Source organism: Monodon monoceros, unplaced genomic scaffold, assembly GCF_005190385.1.
Source record: "Monodon monoceros isolate NGI ecotype Baffin Bay Population unplaced genomic scaffold, NGI_Narwhal_1 Super_Scaffold_20, whole genome shotgun sequence".
NCBI classification, from domain to species: Eukaryota; Metazoa; Chordata; class Mammalia; order Artiodactyla; family Monodontidae; genus Monodon; species Monodon monoceros.
This window is the reverse complement of record NW_021703777.1, coordinates 32,120,383-32,140,701: the sequence shown is the minus strand read 5'-3', so window position 1 is coordinate 32,140,701 and position 20,319 is coordinate 32,120,383. Positions and strand designations below refer to the sequence as shown.

General features: G+C 38.7%; 1 protein-coding gene across 3 annotated transcripts in view; it reads right to left on the bottom strand.

The window, feature by feature from the left end:
- Window positions 1-20,319, bottom strand: part of MND1 (meiotic nuclear divisions 1) — an 84,495-nt gene that overhangs the window by 46,651 nt on the left and 17,525 nt on the right. For all 3 annotated transcript variants that reach the window (XM_029235733.1, XM_029235735.1, XM_029235734.1), the window contains one exon: window positions 19,015-19,163. In XM_029235733.1, coding sequence (XP_029091566.1) covers window positions 19,015-19,163 — 149 coding nt within the window. The remainder of the gene's footprint in view (window positions 1-19,014; window positions 19,164-20,319) is intronic.

The following is a 20,319-nucleotide window of genomic DNA, read 5'->3' as shown; positions in this document are numbered from 1 at the left end:
CTAATTCAAAAAGATATATGCATTCCTATGCTCTTTGCAGCAACGTTCACAATAGCCAAGATATGAAACAACCTAAGTGCCCACCACCGATAGATGAATGAATACAGAAGATGATACACAAACACACACACACACACACACACACACACACACACAGGAATATTACTCACCCACAAAAAAGAATGAAATCTTGCCATTTGCAATGACATGGATGGACCTAGATGGTATACTAAATGAAATAAGTCAGAGAAAGGCAAATACCATATAATTTCACTTATATGTGGAATCTAAAAAACAAAACAAATGAACACATATAACAAAACAGAAAAAGAGTCATAGATACAGAGAAGAAACAGGTGATTGCCAGAGGGGAGTGGGTGAGGGACTAGTGAAATATGTGAAGGAAATGAAGAGGTACAAACTTCCAGTTACAAAATAAATGAGTCATGGGGATGAAATGTACAGCATGGGGAATATAGTCAATAAAAATAAAGATAAAATGGGGCGCTTCCCTGGTTGTGCAGTGGTTAAGAGTCTGCCTGCCAATGCAGGGGACAGGGGTTCAAGCCCTGGTCCAGGAGGATCCCACATGCTGCGGAGCAACTGGGCCCGTGTGCCACACTACTAAGTCTGCGCTCTAGGGCCCGCGAGCCACAACTACTGAGCTCATATGCCACAACTACTGAAGCCTGGGTGCCTATAGCCCATGCTCTGCAACAGGGGAGGCTGCTGCAATGAGAAGCCTGTGCACCGCAACAAAGAGTAGACCCCCCTCACCACAACTAGAGAAAGCCCACGCACAGCAACGAAGACCCAACGCAGACAACAATAAATAAATTAAAAAAAATTTTTTTTAATAAAATGGGAATAAAGCAATAGAGTCATGAATCTAAAACATAGCCTAGATCAGTGGTCCCCAACCTTTTTGGCACCAGGGACCAGTTTTGTGGAAGACAATTTTTCCACAGACCAGGGGAAGGGGGTATCATTTCAGGATGATTCAAGTGCATTACATTTATTGTGCACTTTATTTCTATTATTATTACATTGTAATATATAATGAAATAATTATACAACTCACCATAACGCAGAATCAGTAGGATCCCTGAGCTTGTTTTCACTTGCCACTCACTGATAGGGTTTTGATATGTGTGCAAGCAACTGATTTATTATGGCCTCTATGCAGCCACTCTCAAAAAACAAAACATCAAAAAACAAAAAACTGCTAATGATAATCTGTATTTGCAGCCACTCTCCAGTGATAGCATCACCCCTTCAGCTCCACCCCAGATCATCCAGCATTAGATTCTCATAAGGAGCATGCAACCTAGATCCCTCACATGCGCAGTTCACGGTAGGTTCCTATGAGAATCTAATGCCACTGCTGATCTGACAGGAGGTGGAGCTCAGGAAGTAATGCAAGCAATGGGGAGCGGCTGTAAATACATATGAAACATCGCTTGCTCGTCTGCTGCTCACCTCCTGCTGTGCTGCCTGGTTCCGAACAGGCCATGGACTGGTACTGGTCTGTAGCCTGGGGGTTGGGGACCCCTGATCTAAGGGAGTAAGTATGGAGAAGAAAACATCCTTTAGAATGATTGTTGAAGAACATGAAGTGGAGAGAAGAAAACAGTAGTAAACGAAAGCAGAATGGTCAGAGAAAGATTAATTATCAAGAGTAAAGAGCTCTAAGAGACAGTCAACCTCATCAAAACTGTTAGAAGGAAGGGGTTATGAAGAGAGTAAGGCAGAAGAATGGCACTGAAAGCATTAAGTGTTGGCACTAAAAGCAGCGAAATTCCAGAGACAAAACTGAGGCAGCAGGCATCAAAAGCAAAACAGAATTTGCTACCTCTTCTCCATTCTATAATAGTGCCTGCTCGTTTCTCTCTTGCTGAACACGCGTTAATTAATTAATTCAATTTATTTATGGTCTAGTCTTTGCACTAAAATATGAATTCACTGAGGACAGGGCTATGTCTTAATCTTTTTTTGTTTTGTTTTGTTTTTTGCAGTACACGGGCCTCTCACTGCTGTGGCCTCTCCCGTTGCAGAGCACAGGCTCCGGACGCGCAGGCTCAGCGACCATGGCTCACGGGCCCAGCCGCTCTGCGGCATGTGGGATCCTCCCAGACCGGGGCACGAACCCGTGTCCCCTGCATCGGCAGGCGGACTCTCAACCACTGCGCCACCAGGGAAGCCCTATGTCTTAATCTTTTTATTTCTAGCACCTAGCATGGTGCCACAGTACATGCTGAAGGATGGTGTGTGCTTCACAGGAACTTGCTGAAGGACCGAATGGCTCCCCATTTTACTCAGGATAAAAACCATGTGATAGCATGGATGGCCTTACATTGCCTGGCCACCTTCCCACTTTATCTCTCTACTCTGAGTTCTACTACTCCCTTTCACTTATACTTACTCTAGCCAGACTGGCCTCTTTGACGTTTCTTAAACTTACTGGGTATGCTGGTGTCTTGAGGCCTTTGTGTTCGCTGTTTTCTCTGTCCAAACATTGTCTCTCTCTGGATGTTTCTCCCCACGATATATTCACAGGTTAACTCCCTCTCCTCCTTCAAATCTCACTTTCTCAAGGTCTACTCTATTTTAAATCTGCACCCCACCCCCCAACGCTAGTACTACTTAAAAATTTTTTTTCACATACCCACCACTTTTTCATACAATACATAGTTTGCTCAGTGATGTTTATTGTTTGATGTCTGTCTCCCTCCACTAGAATGTGAGCTCCACAAAGGTAGGGATCTTTGTCTGTTTTGCTCACTGATGCATGACCCAAGCACCCTGAATGGTGCCTGGCCCAGAGTCTGCTCAATAAATAAACACATGAGTCACAGTGACAGACAGAAAATGAGAGTCTGCCAGAAGGTGTGGTGATACTTTCTCAGCACTGTGAGTATCTGAGGATATTTCAAATTCAGATACTGGAAAAATACAGGAAAGGAAGAGAAAGCTGGTAAGAAAGAAGCGACGGAAAACACATAGACTTGCCATAGGTGTGATCGAGCACAGGTGGCCTTGGTGAAGAAAGTAGGGATAGGGGAAGTAGAAAAATAAATGAACGTCTGTATGTGAGAAAGTTTGAAAAGCTAAGACCTGATGCTCTCAGTCTTTTCCATCAAGTAGAATGCAATATCAAAACTCCAAAAAGAACTGGTAATTTTACTTAAGAACTACAAATAGGAAGTAGCTTTGTAATTTAGCTTATTAAGAGGAGAAATGAAAAGTTGCCAACTGTTTACCGTTTATATATATATGTGAACTTTGTGATATCAAATGCTACAAAAATAAAAGTTCCTTCTTATCTGGAAGAGATAGTAAAAATTATAAATCAAGAATGGAATCATTAAAATGTCTAGTGGTGACTTGTAATCCTTATTGAAAATTATTTGAAGAGGTAATATCCAATACAATAAAGACAGAAAGAACTTCCACTGAGAAAAACTGGCTTGATTTTGATGTCTATTACTTCTCACAGTTTTATTTCCTAAGAAAAGTCCATTTTGGAACATTAGTTAAGCGTTAATTATGGAAGTTTATAATGTGATTATGCCATTAGGTGATGAGCCTCTGGCTTACTACAGGAAATCAATGGAATTCTTGTCTCATTAACAAAGGGATATGGAGCTTTGACATGGGAGAGGCAAATATAAAACTTTTTTTGAGAGAGACAGTTGCACTATCTTCTATGAAACAAATCAGTTTATTTTAATAAACTGAACATAACCTGATAATCCTAACTAAAGAAGCAAGTAATGTCACTTCAAAAAATTGTCACATTCTTCTTCATTTTCTTTTTTCTTTCTTTATGTAAATAAAAACAATGACGAGCAACGAACTACAAATGCAACAAGCCATACAGTCTCTGTGTACTCTCCACTGTCGAGTCACTTACCTGTTGTAATAGCTACCAATGACTGCCTTTAGAGAGCCAGGCCTGTAGAGGATGCAGTATATACATGACCTCATTGGAGGTTTTGATATTGCCATTTTACAGATTAAGGAACTGAGATCCAGAGAGATTAGGTAATTTGACCAGGTAGTAAATGACAATACTGCTGGTTTAATCCAGGCCATCTGGATACCAAAGCCTATGTATTTCACTGAGAATCCTGTTCCTCTGGGCATCATACTAATACATTAAATTTGTTAACTTTCTAAATACAAATACACAATGTCCAGAACAATTTCAAGGAGGCATCTCCAAGGGAAAAAACAACTATATTTTGAGCTATAAAGCATATACTTAGCTAATATTAATACTTTGTTTTGTTTTGCTTTTGGCCGTGCTGTGCGGCATGTGGGATCTTAGGTCCTTGACCAGGGATCAAACTTGCGCCCCCTGCATTGGAAGCACAGAGTCTTAACCCCTGGACCGCCAAGGAAGTCCCCTAATACTAATACTTTGAAACAAGGGACTAGAATAAAATGGTATTTTTGATCAAGAAGAACCTTTCAATGCAGAAACTAAAATTTCTAAAATAAATAAGAGCCTCTGATATTTAAAAAATCTCAGCAGACAAAATGTGAACACATATCAATGAAAATATATTTGTACAGCAAAAATAGCAAAAAAGAGATGATCTATACAACAAATAAGATATTGGTCAAGTATTTCCCTATTTCAAGGATATATAAAAGCACAAATATTATTTTGTTGATGCCCTGCATCACCCCTACAACCAAACGGGAAAAAATCAACGATAAAGCAGAGCATTTTCTGTATAACCCATGTATTCACAGGGAATAGGCTACGTAACCATTAAACACTTTTATCTGATCAATCGTGCTGCAGTTACAGAATTTATACTCTCACAAAATAACATCCTATTTATAACACTATGCCTGCAGCCAACCCTTTTGGTTGACTGACTCATCTAAGCCGTCCCCAGCCTCCTTCCTCCCTTTTACCCACTTCCACTCCTAGTCTCCTCTACAGAGAGATGTGACACTGTTTCACTCTATAGATGTAAGCCAAAGTCTGTTGGAGAGCTCTGAGAAAGCTTTTGTTTTCCTGCTAAGAGAGATAGACATTCCAGCAGCTTCCCTTTCCCCTCTTCCATACTATTCCTCAGATATGACAAGAGGAGCCGTGGCAGCCATCTCATGACCATGATGGAAAAGCCAAGAGGACCACAAAGATGTGGACATACCACTAAGCCACCGATCAACATTAACAGATACCTACCTCTAGACTATATGTGAGAAAAATAAACTTCCATTTATTTAAGCCACTGTTAGTCAGATATTCCATTATTTTTATTTATTTATTTAGCGGTACGCGGGCCTCTCACTGCGGCGGCCTCCCCCGTTGCGGAGCACAGGCTCCGGACGTGCAGGCTCCGCGGCCATGGCTCACGGGCCCAGCCGCTCTGTGGCATGTGGGATCCTCCTGGACCGGGGCATGAACCCACGTCCCCTGCATTGGCAGGCAGACTCTCAGCCACTGCACCACCAGGGAAGCCCTCCATTATTTTTAGACAAAAGCATTCTTGATCAAACATACAACTTTCAGGCTAACAGGAATGTGGTTTAGAAGCTGGTCAGTTGTCTGATGTGTTCATTCATTCATTTGTTTACATGGTTAAATGCCTACTTTACACCAGGATTTAGTACTAGGTTTTGGGGACAGAAAGTTGAATATGGCTTTTAGCTTGAGACACTCAATACAAGAGGGAGATGTGTAAATAAGACAAGTGTGATAAATGCTCTAACAGAGCATGAACAAACTTCAATGATAGCACAAAGAGGAGCCATGAGATTTTTTTCTCATTGTTGTTTCAAAAGTCAAAGTCTAGGTTTAAGTCAGAAAAATATAAGACCAGCCAGAACCAGTCCTGTTCTGTCCTCTTCAAATGACAAACTGAAGACAGGAGAGTCTAAGAGGAAAGGAAGAATATTAGACACTGTTGAGGGTTTCTGATAAGGGCCCTTATCTACCCTCTCTGGTATTGTAAGATTAGCTACAAATACAGATAGAGGAGTACAACTAGAAAACCTGGAGGGCATAGGAACACAGAAAACCTATCACTTCCTGTCTGGAACCCTGGGAAGAAGCAGCCTCACAGGTACTGTCCACACCATTATGGCACAGGAGGTACAAAGAAGCACTCTTGCCTCTGTTTTCTGGAGCAGAGTGGGTCTGGGACAACGGCTAGCTGGGCAATTTCACAGTGCACACGCCTTATGTGGCCTCCATACTGCCAGTGGAAGCATCTTTCTAAAATAAGGTTCTGACTGTCTCACTTCCTACTCAAAATTCTTCAGCTTAGATACACAGAGCCCTTCATTATCAGGATCTGCCTACCAATTTAGCTTTGGCTCATTCATCCCTCACGCACAATTGAGCGGTGCAAAACAACTCAAGATTCTCTCATACATTATGTAGTCTATACACATCTATCTGGTCTTGGCATATAATAACAAAGGCTAAAAGCGCTTACTATGGATTAGTCATTGTTGTAGGCAGTTATATACAACACATTTAATTGTCACAACTACCCTACCCTGTGAAGTAGGAAATATTACGACCACTTTATAGACGAGAAAACAGAGACACAAGAGGTTTCTAATAAATGGAAGAAGTTGGATTTGAATCTAGAGAGTCTGGGTCTAGAGTCCACTCTTTTAAACCACTGTGCTACACTGCCTTAACATACAGGTCTCTGTACTCAGAATGCCCTTCACCCTCAACTCCCTTGTGGACTCCCATACATCTTTCCAGAATGAACTTAAATGTCTCCTTCCTTAACTGTAAAGCCTTTGCTCAGCAGAACTAACCTTCACCCTCTGCCATCCTCTTCCATGTTGTACATTACCACACCATATTGCAGAGGTTTGTTGACATGTGTGTCTACTCACTAGACTGAAGTCCTGGAGGACAGGAACTACCTAATTTATCATTATATCCCTCTCATTAGTCACAATGCCTGCCATAGCAAGCATTCACTAAACATTTACTGAATTGAATGAATTTCAATAGAGGTAATGCCTATTTTTATTCAGAAACATTTCAAGTTGTCCACACAGCCCAAGAGTGGACTTACTCTCTATCCACTCAGTTTTACCAATAAAGAATTCCATATACTGATGGTTCCCTACGTGTGATGGTTTGACTTACAATTTTACAACTTCATGATGGTGCAAAAGCAATCCACATTCAGTAGAAATTGTATTTGGAATTTGGATCTTGTCCCAGCTAGTGATAGGCAGTACATACTCCCCGTGATGCTGCATGCTGAGCAGCAGCTCCCAGCAGCTCCCAGACAGCCGTGCCATCACCAGGGTAAACAACCAACATGCTTACAACCATTCTGTACCCAGACAACACTTCTGTTTTTAACTTTCAGTATTCATAAATTACATGAGATATTCAACACTTTACTATAAAATAGGCTTTGTGTCAGATGATTTTGCCCAACTGTAGGCGAATGTAGGTGTTCTGAGCCCTTATAAGGTAGGCTAGGCTAAGCGCTAAGCTATGATGTTCGGTGGGTTAGGTGTATTAAATGCATTTTTGACTTGCCATAGTTTCAACTTCCCATGGGGTTACTGGACGTAACCCCACTGTAAGTGGAGAAAGATCTGTACTCATTTCTAAAAACTGGTAAAAACGTTTTTTTTTACTACCTTCCACTAGTAATAAATAGGTTGCAAACCAGAACTTGGTGAAGAACTAAGGAAGATCTCAGCAGAGCAAGAAAACAAAGGGTATGATTTCCGTAATTCTGACCCTTTAAATTTAAAAAATCAGTTAAAAACTGCTACAAAGACTTGCTGCAGTACTGATGAAACTCTCTGAATCAGTGGACTGTTATCAAGACTAACTTCACATCTTTTGTTTCCTCTAATTCTCATTCACTTCCAGCCTCCAGAACCATGAGAAATAAATGTCTGTTGTTTATAAGCTACCAAATCTGTGGTATTTTGTTACAGCAGCCTGAATGGACTAAGATAAACTCTTAAAACTGTCCCTGGCTGAGTGCTCAGTAAATTCTGGCTACCGTTACCACAACAGCATCAGTGGCTCCCTCTGTTCCCCTCAGTAATCTCCTCCATCCATCTAAATCTAGGCAACTTTCAGCTCAAAATAATCATTTCTAAGAAGTCTCCCTTAACTATATAGACTATTTTTCATAAAAGCTAATTAACATCTTTTCATTAAAAGTTAATTAACTATGTAAGGTATTTATCTTGCCCTACCAAGTGAAGTATAAATTATCTCAACATGAAACACATATTCTATTATTTTTATATTGCTCAAAGAACTTAGCAACAAGCATGTACAGAGGCACACTGTGAATATCTGTAGAAGCAGTTAATACAATCCACACACAGTTGATGGTTTATTTGCTATCTTAGAAAATGTTAAAGAGAAACATAAATTATAACCATGAGGATTTTTAGACTGTCTTTGATAATGATCAACATATACAACCTAAAGGCAAGAGAGAAAAAAAAAGTCTCTTGATTTAATTTTCAGACTTGCTACAAGAATGCCCATTCTCAAGAGACAAGTACATTCCTGTATATAATTGGAATCACTGGCAGAAGCAAAGCAGAACAGAACGATAGGAAAAAAAAAAATTAAGATCTCCCTCTCTCTAATCTGGAAGTAATTAACAAGAAACTCAAAAGAAGTTAACATTTTACTTTGGCAATATGTTGAACAAACTGATCTTTCAGTGCACTTGAATTTGGAATCTGCTTCAATTCAAATTTAACTGAGTGACTTCTATCTTTATATAAATCCCACCATCTCTTGCAGCATTTCTAATCTCTATCACTCATTCAGGCAGTCAGCCATATAACACTTTTCACTTTTCTTTTACTATTTCATGTGTATATATCTTATCTTCAGCACAAGTTACAGGTTCTTTCTTAACAAAGCATGGATCTTGATTTCTACTTTTTCGAATTACCTCCAGTATCTGGTAAAATGTTTTGCACACAGTGGACCCTCAAATATTTGTTCTAACTGAACAAATAAACTTACAGTATATACTCCTGGGTGAGTACTAATTTAGTCAAATCTCCAGCCACTACATAACTGAGTGCCTATGTACACTGGCACTTTACATACACCACTTAATCCACTCAACCCTTTGAAGTAGATATAAACATTTTTTTACAAATTGGGAAACTTTAAAGGTTTCAAAGAGCTTAAGAAATTTTTCCAAGATACTTACAACTAGTAAAAAGTGAAACTGTGATTTCAATCCATGTTTGATTTCTAACTACTTCTCTTCCCATTAAGCCGTATTGCTTCTCTAAAATGATGAGCGCCCTTCAAAGCCATGGTTGAGGGGCATAGTATGATACTGACATTCTCTCTTAAATTTCAGTGAGAGAATAAAGTAGGTTTAGGTTGGTGAAATGGTACTGAGTTTCTTTTTTAATTTTTGAATTTTATTTTATTTTTTATACAGCAGGTCCTTATTAGTCATCCATTTTATACACATCAGTGTATACATGTCAATCCCAATCGCCCAATTCAGCACACCACCACCACTACCACCCCCGCCGCTTTCCCCCCTTGGTGTCCATACGTTTCTTCTCTACATCTGTGTCTCAATTTCTGCCCTGCAAACTGGTTCATCTGTACCATTTTTCTAGCTTCCACATATATGCATTAATATACAATATTTGTTTTTCTCTTTCTGACTTACTTCCCTCTGCATAACAGTCTCTAGATCCAACCACATCTCAACAAATGACCAAATTTCGTTACTTTTTATGGCTGAGTAATATTCCATTGTATATATGTACCACAACTTCTTTATCCGTTCATCTGTCAATGGGCATTTAGGTTGCTTCCATGACCTGGCTGCAGTGAACACTGGGGTGCATGTGTCTTTTTGAATTATGGTTTTCTCTGGGTATATGCCCAGTAGTGGGATTGCTGGATCATATGGTAATTCTATTTTTACTTTGTGAAGGAACCTCCATACTCTTCTTTATAGTGGCTGTATCAATTTACATTCCCTCCAACAGTGCAAGAGGGTTCCCTTTCCTCCACACCCTCTCCAGCATTTGTTGTTTTCAGATTTTCTGATGATGCCCATTCAAACTGGTGTGACGTGATACCTCATTATAGTTTTTTTTTTTCATTGTAGTTTTGATTTGCATTTCTCTAATAATTAGTGATGCTGAGCAGCTTTTCATGTGCTTCTTGGCCATCTGTATGTCTTCTTTGGAGAAATGTCTATTTAGGTCTTCTGCCCATTTTTGGATTGGGTTGTTTGTTTTTTTAATATTGAGCTGCGTGAGCTGTTAATATATTTTGGAGATTAATCCTTTGTCCATTGATTCATTTTGCAAATATTTTCTCCCATTCTGAGGGTTGTCTTTTTGTCTTGTTTATGGTTTCCTTTGCTGTGCAGAAGCTCTGAAGTTTCATTAGGTCTCATTTGTTTTTGTTTTTATTTCCATTACTCTAGGAGGTGGATCAAAAAGATCTTGCTGTGGTTTATGTCAAAGAGTGTTCTTCCTATGTTTTCCTCTAAGAATTTTACAGTGTCCTGCCTTACATTTACGTCTTGAATCCAATTTTGAGTTTATTTTTGTGTATGGTGTTAGGGAGTGTTCTAATTTCATTCTTTTATATGTAGCCGTCCAGTTTTCCCAGCACCACTTATTGAAGAGACTGTCTTTTCTCCATTGTATATCCTTGCCTCCTTTGCCATAGATGAGTTGACCATAGGGGCATGGGTTTATCTCTGGACTTTCTATCTTGTTGCATTTATCTATGTTCCTGTTTTTGTGCCAGGACCATATTGTCTTGATTACTGTAGCTTTGTAGTATAGTCTGAAGTCAGGGCATCTGATTCCTCCATCAGTTTTTTTCCCTCAAGACTGCTTTGGCTATTCGGGCTCTTTTGTGCCTCCATACAAATTTTAAGATTTTTTGTGTTAGTTCTGTAAAAAATGCCATTGGTAATTTGATAGGGATTGCACTGAATCTGTAGATTGCTTTGAGTAGTATACTCATTTTCACAATATTGATTCTTCCAATCCAAGAACATGGTATATCTCTCCATCTGTTGCTATCATCTTTAATTTCTTTCATCAGTGTCTTATAGTTTCCTGCATACAGGTCTTTTGTCTCCTAGGGTAGGTTTATTCCTAGGTATTTTATTCTTTTTGTTGCAATGGTATATGGGAGTGTTTCCTTAATTTCTCTTTCAGATTTTTCATCATCAGTGTATAGGAATGCAAGAGATTTCTGTGCATTAATTTTGTATCCTGCTACTTTACCAAATTCATTGATTAGCTCTAGTAGTTATCTGGTGGCATATTTAGGATTCTCTATGTATAGTATCATGTCATCTACAAACAGTGACACTTTTACTTCTTCTTTTCCAATTTGTATTCCTTTTATTTCTTTTTCTTCTCTGATTGCTGTGGCTAGGACTTCCAAAACTATGTTGAATAAGAGTGGTGAGAGTGGACATCCTTGTCTTGTTCCTGATCGTAGAGGAAATGCTTTCAGTTTTCACTACTGAGAATGATGTTTGCTGTGGGTGTGTCATATATGGCCTTTACTATGTTGAGGTACGTTCCCCCATTCCCACTTTCTGGAGGGTTTGTATCATAAATGGGTGTTGAATTTTGTCAAAAGTTTTTCTGCATCTATTGAGATGATCATATGGTTTTTATTCTTCAATTTGCTAATATGGTGTATCACATTGATTGATTTGCATATATTGAAGAATCCTTGCATCCCTGGGGTAAATCTCACTTTATCGTGGTATATGATCCTTTTAATGTGTTGTTGGATTGTGTTTGCTAGTATTTTGTTGAGGATTTTTGCATCTATATTCATCAGAGATATTGGTCTGTAATTTTCTTTTTTTGTAGTATCTTTGTCTGGTTTTGGTCTCAGGGTGATGGTGGCCTCATAGAATGAGTTTGAGAGTGTTCCTTCCTCTGCAATTTTTTAGAAGAGTTTGAGAAAGATAGGTGTTAGCTCTTCTCTAAATGTTTGATAAAATTCACCTGTGAAGCCATCTGGTCCTTGACTTTTGTTTGTTGGAAGATTTTTAATCACAGTTTCAATTTCATTACTTGTGATTGGTCTGTCCATATTTTCTATTTCTTCCTGGTTCATTCTTGTTCATTCATTCTTGTCCTTCTCTTGTGTTTCCCACTTAGAGAAGTTCCTTTAGCATTTGTTGTAGAGCTGGTTTGGTGGTGCTGAATTCTCTTAGCTTTCGCTTGTCTGTAAAGCCTTTGATTTCTTCATCAAATCTGAATGAGATCCTTGCCGGGTAGAGTAATCTTGGTTGTAGGTTCTTCCCTTTCATCACTTTAAGTATATCATGCCACTCCCTTCTGGCTTGCAGAATTTCTGCTGAGAAATCAGCTGTTAACCTTATGGGAGTTCCCTTGTATGTTATTTGTTGTTTTTCCCTAGCTGCTTTCAATAATTTTTCTTTGTCTTTAATTTTTGCCAATTTGATTCCTATGTGTCTCGGCATGTTTCTCCTTGGGTTTATCCTGTATGGGACTCTCTGCGCTTCCTGGACTTGGGTGGCTATTTCCTTTCCCATGTTAAGGAAGTTTTCGACTATAATCTCTTCAAAGATTTTCTCGGGTCCTTTCTCTCTCTCTTCTCCTTCTGGGACCCCTATAATGCAAATGTTGCTGCGTTTAATGTTGTCCCATAGGTCTCTTAGGCTGTCTTCATTTCTTTTCATTCTTTTTTTTTTATTCTGTTCCACAGCAGTGATTTCCATTATTCTGTCTTCCAGGTCACTTACCCGTTCTTCTGCCTCAGTTATTCTGCTATTGATTCCTTCTAGTGTAGTTTTCATTTCAGTTATTGTATTGTTCATCTCTGTTTGTTTTTTAATTCTTCTAGGTCTTTGTTAAACATTTCTTGCATCTTCTCGATCTCTGCCTCCATTCTTTTTCCGAGGTCCTGGATCATCTTCACTATCATTTTTCTGAATTCTTTTTCTGGAAGGTTGCCTATCTCCACTTCATTTAGTTGCTTTTCTGGGGTTTTATCTCATTCCTTCATGTGGTACATAGCCCTCTGCCTTTTCGTCTTGTCTATCTTTCTGTGAATGTGGTTTTTGTTCCACAGGCTGCAGGATTGTAGTTCTTCTTGCTTCTCAGTACTAAGGTTTTTTTTGTGTGTGTGTTTTTTAATATTTATAGCAAATACTAAGTGATATCAATCTTTTATGAATGATATCAAAATCTCACTCTGCAGTGCTGAGAACAGAAGGTATAGGACCTACTGCCTATGACTTGAACTGTGACTTCTGAGCAAGTGTGTGAGATTAACCTTTGACCTCCAGCTTGTACATGGGGCTGCGAGGATAGGAGTATGTCACCAAACACACTGGAAGCCAACTCTCAGACCAGTAGGGAAAGGAGTTTATTGACAGCAACTAATTAGAACATCTTATCCCTCATTCAGAATAAATAAACAATGATATTAAGTTCATTTATTAAAAATAGATTCACTACACTAGCAAGAATCTCTTGCTTACTTTTTATGCCAAACTCCTTCACTTGCTAAATAGAGATTATGTTAAATCCAGAGGCGAAGAAATGAAAAGCGTACATTTGGCCAGATTATCTCTGGTTTACAAAGTCAAAAAAGAAATGCTTAATCAGCACCTGTTATGGCTAGTTTCAGGCATGAATAACTGTCTGGAAGAAGGTAAGAAACAATACCAGAAACACCAACCATAAAGAAACAAGTTAATAAACTGGACTTCCCTAAAAACTTAAAACTTCAACTCTCCTAAACATAGTTAATAAAACAAAAAAAACGAATCACTGACTGGAAGAAAACATTTGGAAAGCATTTATGTGATAAAGGATTTGTACCCAGGATGTGCAAAGAACTATCTAAACTTAATAATAAAAACAAACATATAGATTTTTAAAAAGGCAAAAGATCTGTATACAGACACTTCATCAATGAAGATAAATGGATGATAAACAAACACATGCAAAATACTTAACATTGTTAGTCACCAGGGAAATGGAAACTAAAACCACAAGATAACACTACATACTTATTAGAATGGGTATCATACCAAGTATTAATGAGGATGTGGAGAGACCAGAACTCTCATACACTGTTGGTAGGAACCTAAAATGGCACAGGCGCTTTGGAAAACAGTCTTGGCAATCTCTTAAAAATTTATACATACAACTACCATATGAACCAGCCATTCCGTCCCTAGGTATTTACACAATATAAACGAAAACATATGTTCATACAAAGACATATATGAATATTCATAGAAGCTTTATTTATAATAACTCCAAACTAAAACAAACAAAACCCCCAAATGTCCATCAACAGGTAAACAACTGTTGTATATCTATACAATGAAATACCATTCAGCAATAAAAATGCATGAGTAATAATATACAGCAACATGGATACATCTTAGTTATGCTAAGTATAAGAAGCCAGGAAATAGAGTATATAGTGCATGATTCTCTTAATATAAAATTCTAGGAAATATAAACTAATGTATAATGGCAGAAGGCAAATCAGTGGTTGCCTGGGGATGGGGGCAAGGGAAGCAGTGTGTGTGTGTGTGTGTGTGTGTGTGTGTGTGTGTGTGTGTGTGTGTGTGTGTGTGTGTGTGTTGGGGGGTGGAGGAGGGTGGTGGGCAGGAGACAAAGATTAAAAAGGGGAATGAAGAAAATTTTAGGGGTGATGGGTATGCTCCTTATCTGGATGGTGGTGATGGTTCCATGGAAGTATATATATGTCAAAACTTATCAGTATAGGGCTTCCCTGGTGGCGCAGTGGTTGAGTCTGCCTGTCAATGCAGTGGACATGGGTTTGTGCCCCGGTCCAGGAAGATCCCACACGCCGCAGAGCGGCTGGGCCCATGAGCCATGGCTGCTGAGCCTACGCATCTGGAGCCTGTGCTCTGCAACGGGAGAGGCCACAGCAGTGAGAGGCCCGTATACCGCAAAAAAACAAAAAAAAAACAAAAAGAACTTATCAGTATATAAACTTTAAATATGAGCAATTTGGGTATGTCAATTAATCCTCAATAAAGCTTTTTTAAAAAAATAATCAAAAAGATAAGATTTATACATTTGGGAAATAAAAAGAATGTATCCTCTAAGATGGTCCTAATGATCCTTGCCTCTTGGTATTTATGCCCATGTATAATCTTTCCTTGAATATGAAATTTAATGATTTGTTGCTAGGGAATGGAATGAGGCAGAGGTGATGGGATGTCATTTCCAAGATTAAGATACAAAAAACCCTGTGGCTTCTGTCTTGGACTCTCCACACACATTTCCTCTGAGGAAAGGCAGCTGCCACATTGTGAGCTGTCCTATGGAGAAGCCCATGATATAAGGAACAAGGGAGGCAGCTGGCTAAAAGCTATCAAGGAATTAAGGCCATCAGTCCAATAGCCTTCCAGGAACTGAAGACCTCAGCCCCATAGCCTGTAGGGAACTAAATTCAATAACCATTAAGATTGAGTTCAGAAGTAAATCTTCTCCCAGATGAGCCTTCTGATGAGAATGCAGCCCTGGCCAACAGTTTGACTACAGCCTCATGTGAGACTCTGAGCCTAACTAAACTACAGCCTCATGTGAGACTTTGAGCCTAACTAAACCTGATCCACAGAAACTGTGAGATACGAATGTTTGTTTCTTTAAGCCATGAAGTTTTGGGGTATGCAGTTCTGTTCCAGCAGTAGATAACTAATACAAGATCTAAGTCACATTTATATAAAAAAGTTTTCAAAGCAAATTTAGCCATTTTGGATATATACTCTTAGAATACAAAGAGAGTATTTGACTAAAACTACATTAAACAGGGGCTTAATTTTCTTATGCAATTTGAAGTCCAGAGGTAAGGCAGTCTAAGGCTAGTGCAGTGTGTCAAAATGCCACCAGAGACCCAAACTTTTTAATCCAGGCCCAGCCATTCTTAGGGAATGTCTTCATCCTAACACTTATTACCTTAGGGTCACAATATGATCTCATGTCCATCTCACAGATAAGAAGAAGGGGTTTTGCCTTTATCAGGAAACTGAACATTTTCTCAGAAACCTCAAGCTAGTCTTCCACTTACATCTCATTCATCAAAAGTGTTTCCCACTGCCATTCTTAGATGCAAGGGAATCTGGGAAGATAAACATTTTTTAGCAAGACACACTGCTCCCTCAGCATAGTAAATGTTTTGTTAGTAATGAAGAAGGGGGCAATGTTTATTAGACAGGCAACCAGCAGTATTTGCCAAAGTCATACATTTTATTTATGGTAAAACCAAAAATATTGCAGGAGTTTATAGAAGGGCAAGAACACAGTAAGCTATGGGAGCTTGAGAAGGTTTCTGAGGGGAGGTGTTTAGAACTGGCTAGGTAGAAAGGAAAGACGAGGGAAGTCTCAAGGGGGATAAAAGCAAGAACAAAAAGTCATGAAGACCGGAAAATGTAACAAGGCCTAAAAATAAATTACCCTGTATAAAGTTTTTAATTGCATAACTAAGTTTAAAAAAAAATCCTGAGTGATGAATATGCATGTTGTTTCCTAGCAAGGAAACAAAATGCATCATCACAGATATGCAACAAGCTCCTACTGTATAGCACAGGGAACTATATTCAATATCTTATAATAAACTGTAATGGAAAAGAATCTGAAAAAGATTACACACACACACACAAACACACATATAACTGATTCACTTGGCTGTACACCTGAAACTAACACAACATTATAAATCAACGATACTCGAATAATAATTTTAAAAATGCAGCATCGTGTTTAAGAGATGAGACATGGGCAAAGGACCTGAATGGGCATTTCTCTAAGAAAGATATACAAATGGCCAGTAAACATATGAAAAGATGCTCATGATTAGTCATAGGGGAAATGAAAGTCATAACCATAATGAGATACCACTTCAAACCCACTAGGATGGCTGGAATCAGAAAGTCAGGTAACAACAAGTTTTGGTGAGGATGTGATGAAACTGGAAGCCTCATACACTACTGGTGGGAATGCAAAATGGTGCAGCAACTTTAGAAAACAGTCTGGAAGTTCTTCAATCAATGAAATATAATGTTATCATGACCCAGAAATTCCCAAGAGAAATAAAAACATATGTCCACATAAAAACTTGTACATGAAATTTTATAGCAGCATTATTCATAACAGTCAAAAGGTGGAAATAACATAAATGGCCATCAACTGATGAGGAGACAAACAAAATGTGGTATATCCAAATAATGGAATATTATTTGGCCGTAAAAAGGAATGAAATACGGATACATATTACAGCATGTATTAACCATGAAAACATTATGCTAAATGAAAGAAGCAAGTCAAGAAAGACACATATATGTGATTCCATTCATATGAAATATCCAGAACAAGGAAATCTACAGACACAGAAAGTAAATTAGTGGTTGCCTAGGGCTGAGGGGGTGTAGGTGGGCTGCTATGACCTTGGTTCAAACCACCATTACTTCATAGCTGGATGATTCCAAGAACTTAACTACCTGGTTTCCTGCTTCCATTCTTTGTTCGCTAATGGATTCCAAATGCCTAGAACAGTATCTGGCACACCGAGGAAAGTAAGTATCCAATAAATCTGTTGTTATTTTGACTTCAAATCCTGTGTTCTTTTTCACTTGATTTATTTTGTGGGTATGTATCTATCATGGGAGGATCCAAACCCCCTTCCTACTTTGGCGAATTGCAGGCACCAAAAGGAGGCAGCTACCTCCCACCATAGAAACTAGAAACCCCAATTATTTACTTCCCCAGTTCCCCTGATAACTAGAGTGTGGGCACATGGTCGAGGCTTGGCCAGTCTCATGTAACTCCAGAATTGTGAGCTGGTACAGAAGTTTCTTGGCGGTTTTTTGTTTGTTTGTTTTATTTTGGTGGCAGCAACATCTGGTTCTTCAGCCAGGAGTGCCAGTGGAGTAATCTTCTGAGGTCAGCAATGTCAATAGAGTTCGGTGCAGTGTTTGAGGCACCAGTATCCTCACCAGAAAGGCTTCATGGTGTGTTCTGGCTGTGGTCTGGCTGTGTATCCTCCCTCAGTTCCTGCCTACTTTTAGAACTGTGTGTCCACCCTTCCCCATGATTCTGGAAGTCTATCTTATATCTTTCAATAAATTTCTTTTCTGCTAATGTCAGCCAGAGTTAGTTTGTGTTGCTTGTAATTAAGAACACTGACTGAAAGAAGGCTCCCCATAAAGTTGAACCTTCTTAAACCCAGGAGCATCATTTTAAAAAGTGGTGTTTCAGGAGGATTTTCCTGTGAAGAAACACAATCTCACATAACCTCTAAACAGAGAGAAATTAATTTACTTTACTATTGTTGTTTAACTTTTCCTGTTCTTGTTATCTTCCAGAAAAATCGGGATTCTTTCTCCCTTCACCCCAAAACAAGTCCACAGCCCCTTTCCCTAAAGTTTCATTCTTTGCCTATATAGTAGTCCCCTCATATCTGTGGTTTCATATTCCATGGTTTCAGTTACCTGTGGTCAATCACAGTCTGAGAATATTAGATGGAAAATTCCAGAAATAAACAATTCATAAGTTTTAAATTGCATGCCATTCTGAGCAGCATGATGAAACGTTGCACCTTCCTGCTTCATACCACATGGGACGTGAGTCATCCCTTTGTCCAGTGTATCCTGCCCATTAGTCACTTAGTAGCCATCTTGTTTATGGGGTTATTGTCATGGTACCACAATGCATGTTAAAAATTTAACGGAAGCCACTAAATGAAAAGAGGATTAAGTAAAACAAATTTCTTTCTTACAAAGCAAATCTATTATTTTAAATTGTGGTGGTGGTGGGACTTCCCTGGTGGTCCAGCGGTTAAGACTCCACGCTCCCAATGCAAGGGGCCTGGGTTCAATCCCTAGTCAGGGAACTAGATCCCACATGCCGTAACTAAAGATTCCTCATGCTGCAACTAAGACCTGACGCAGCCAAATAAATATTTTAAAAAAAAAGATTGTGGTGGTGTACCTGAGATTCCAGAACTTCCAGCTTACGTTTCCTGGCGTGAAGAGCTTTACTTGGAAAAGCCCAATAATAATTAGATGTTCCAATTCTCTCACAGTCAACCATACCGTCATCAACCAAGCTTTGAAGGACTTCTTTTACTGACATAGCAGCTAGGAGAGATAATTTTTTAAAGACTTCATATTAAGACACATCATAAATCAAATTAAAAGGTCAATAACTGGGGAAACACTTGCAATAAATATTATAGATTGAGTCAATAAGTTAATAAATAAGGAGCTTTTAAAAATAATAACAAAAGAAGACAAATACTCCAACAGAAAAATAAAATAGATCAATGGGCATCTATAAAATATGTATGGTCAGGGACTTCCCTGGTGGTCCAGTGGTAAAGAATCCGCCTTCCAATGCAGGGGGGACGCGGGTTCAATCCCTGGTTGGGGAACTAAGATCCCACATGCCGGGGGCAACTAAGCCCGTGCCACAACTACTGAGTTCGCGTGCCTCAACTAGAGAGCCTGCGTGCCGCAAACTAGAGCCCATGCGCCCTGAAGCCCACGCGCCACAACTAGAGAGAGAAAACCTGCACGCCACACTAGAGAGAAGCCCATGCACCACAACGAAGAGCCCACATGCTGCAACTAAGACCCGACACAGCCAAAAAAATAAATAAATATTTTTTAAAATGTACGATATTTGTAATAATATCGTCAATAAACAAGAAAAATGTTCAAACCCACTAATAATTGAAGAAATGCAAAATAAAGCATGAGATACGATCTCTCGACTACCAAATTTAAAACACTAAAACTTGTAATAAAGGATTCAGGGAAATGGGTACTCTCAACATGGGTGGAAAAATGCAGCAATATGTACCTAAAACCTTAGGTTTATGCATATCTCTTATGCAAAAATTTCACTTTTATAAATTCAGCTAAAGAAAATAATGATGGATATGTATAAGGATGCTTGTCAAAGCACTGTTTTCAATAGCAAAACCCTGGAAATCAGTACAATAACGGGACTCAAAAGTACTTTTTTTGTAATGATATACAATGCATTCATTAAATTTACATTATAAATATTTAATGGCCTGGGTATATATACATCCAAAATGTATTATATAGAAAAGTAAGTTAAAAGACAGTATGCACTTATGTGACAGTAGTTATCTTGAATTAAGGTTAAGAGGCAATTTTTATTTCCTTCCTCTTGCTTATTTTTCATATTTTTTTCCAACAATGAACATGTATTACCTTTCTTGCTAAGGAAACTAAAACAAAACTACTATATAAAATTAAACAATAA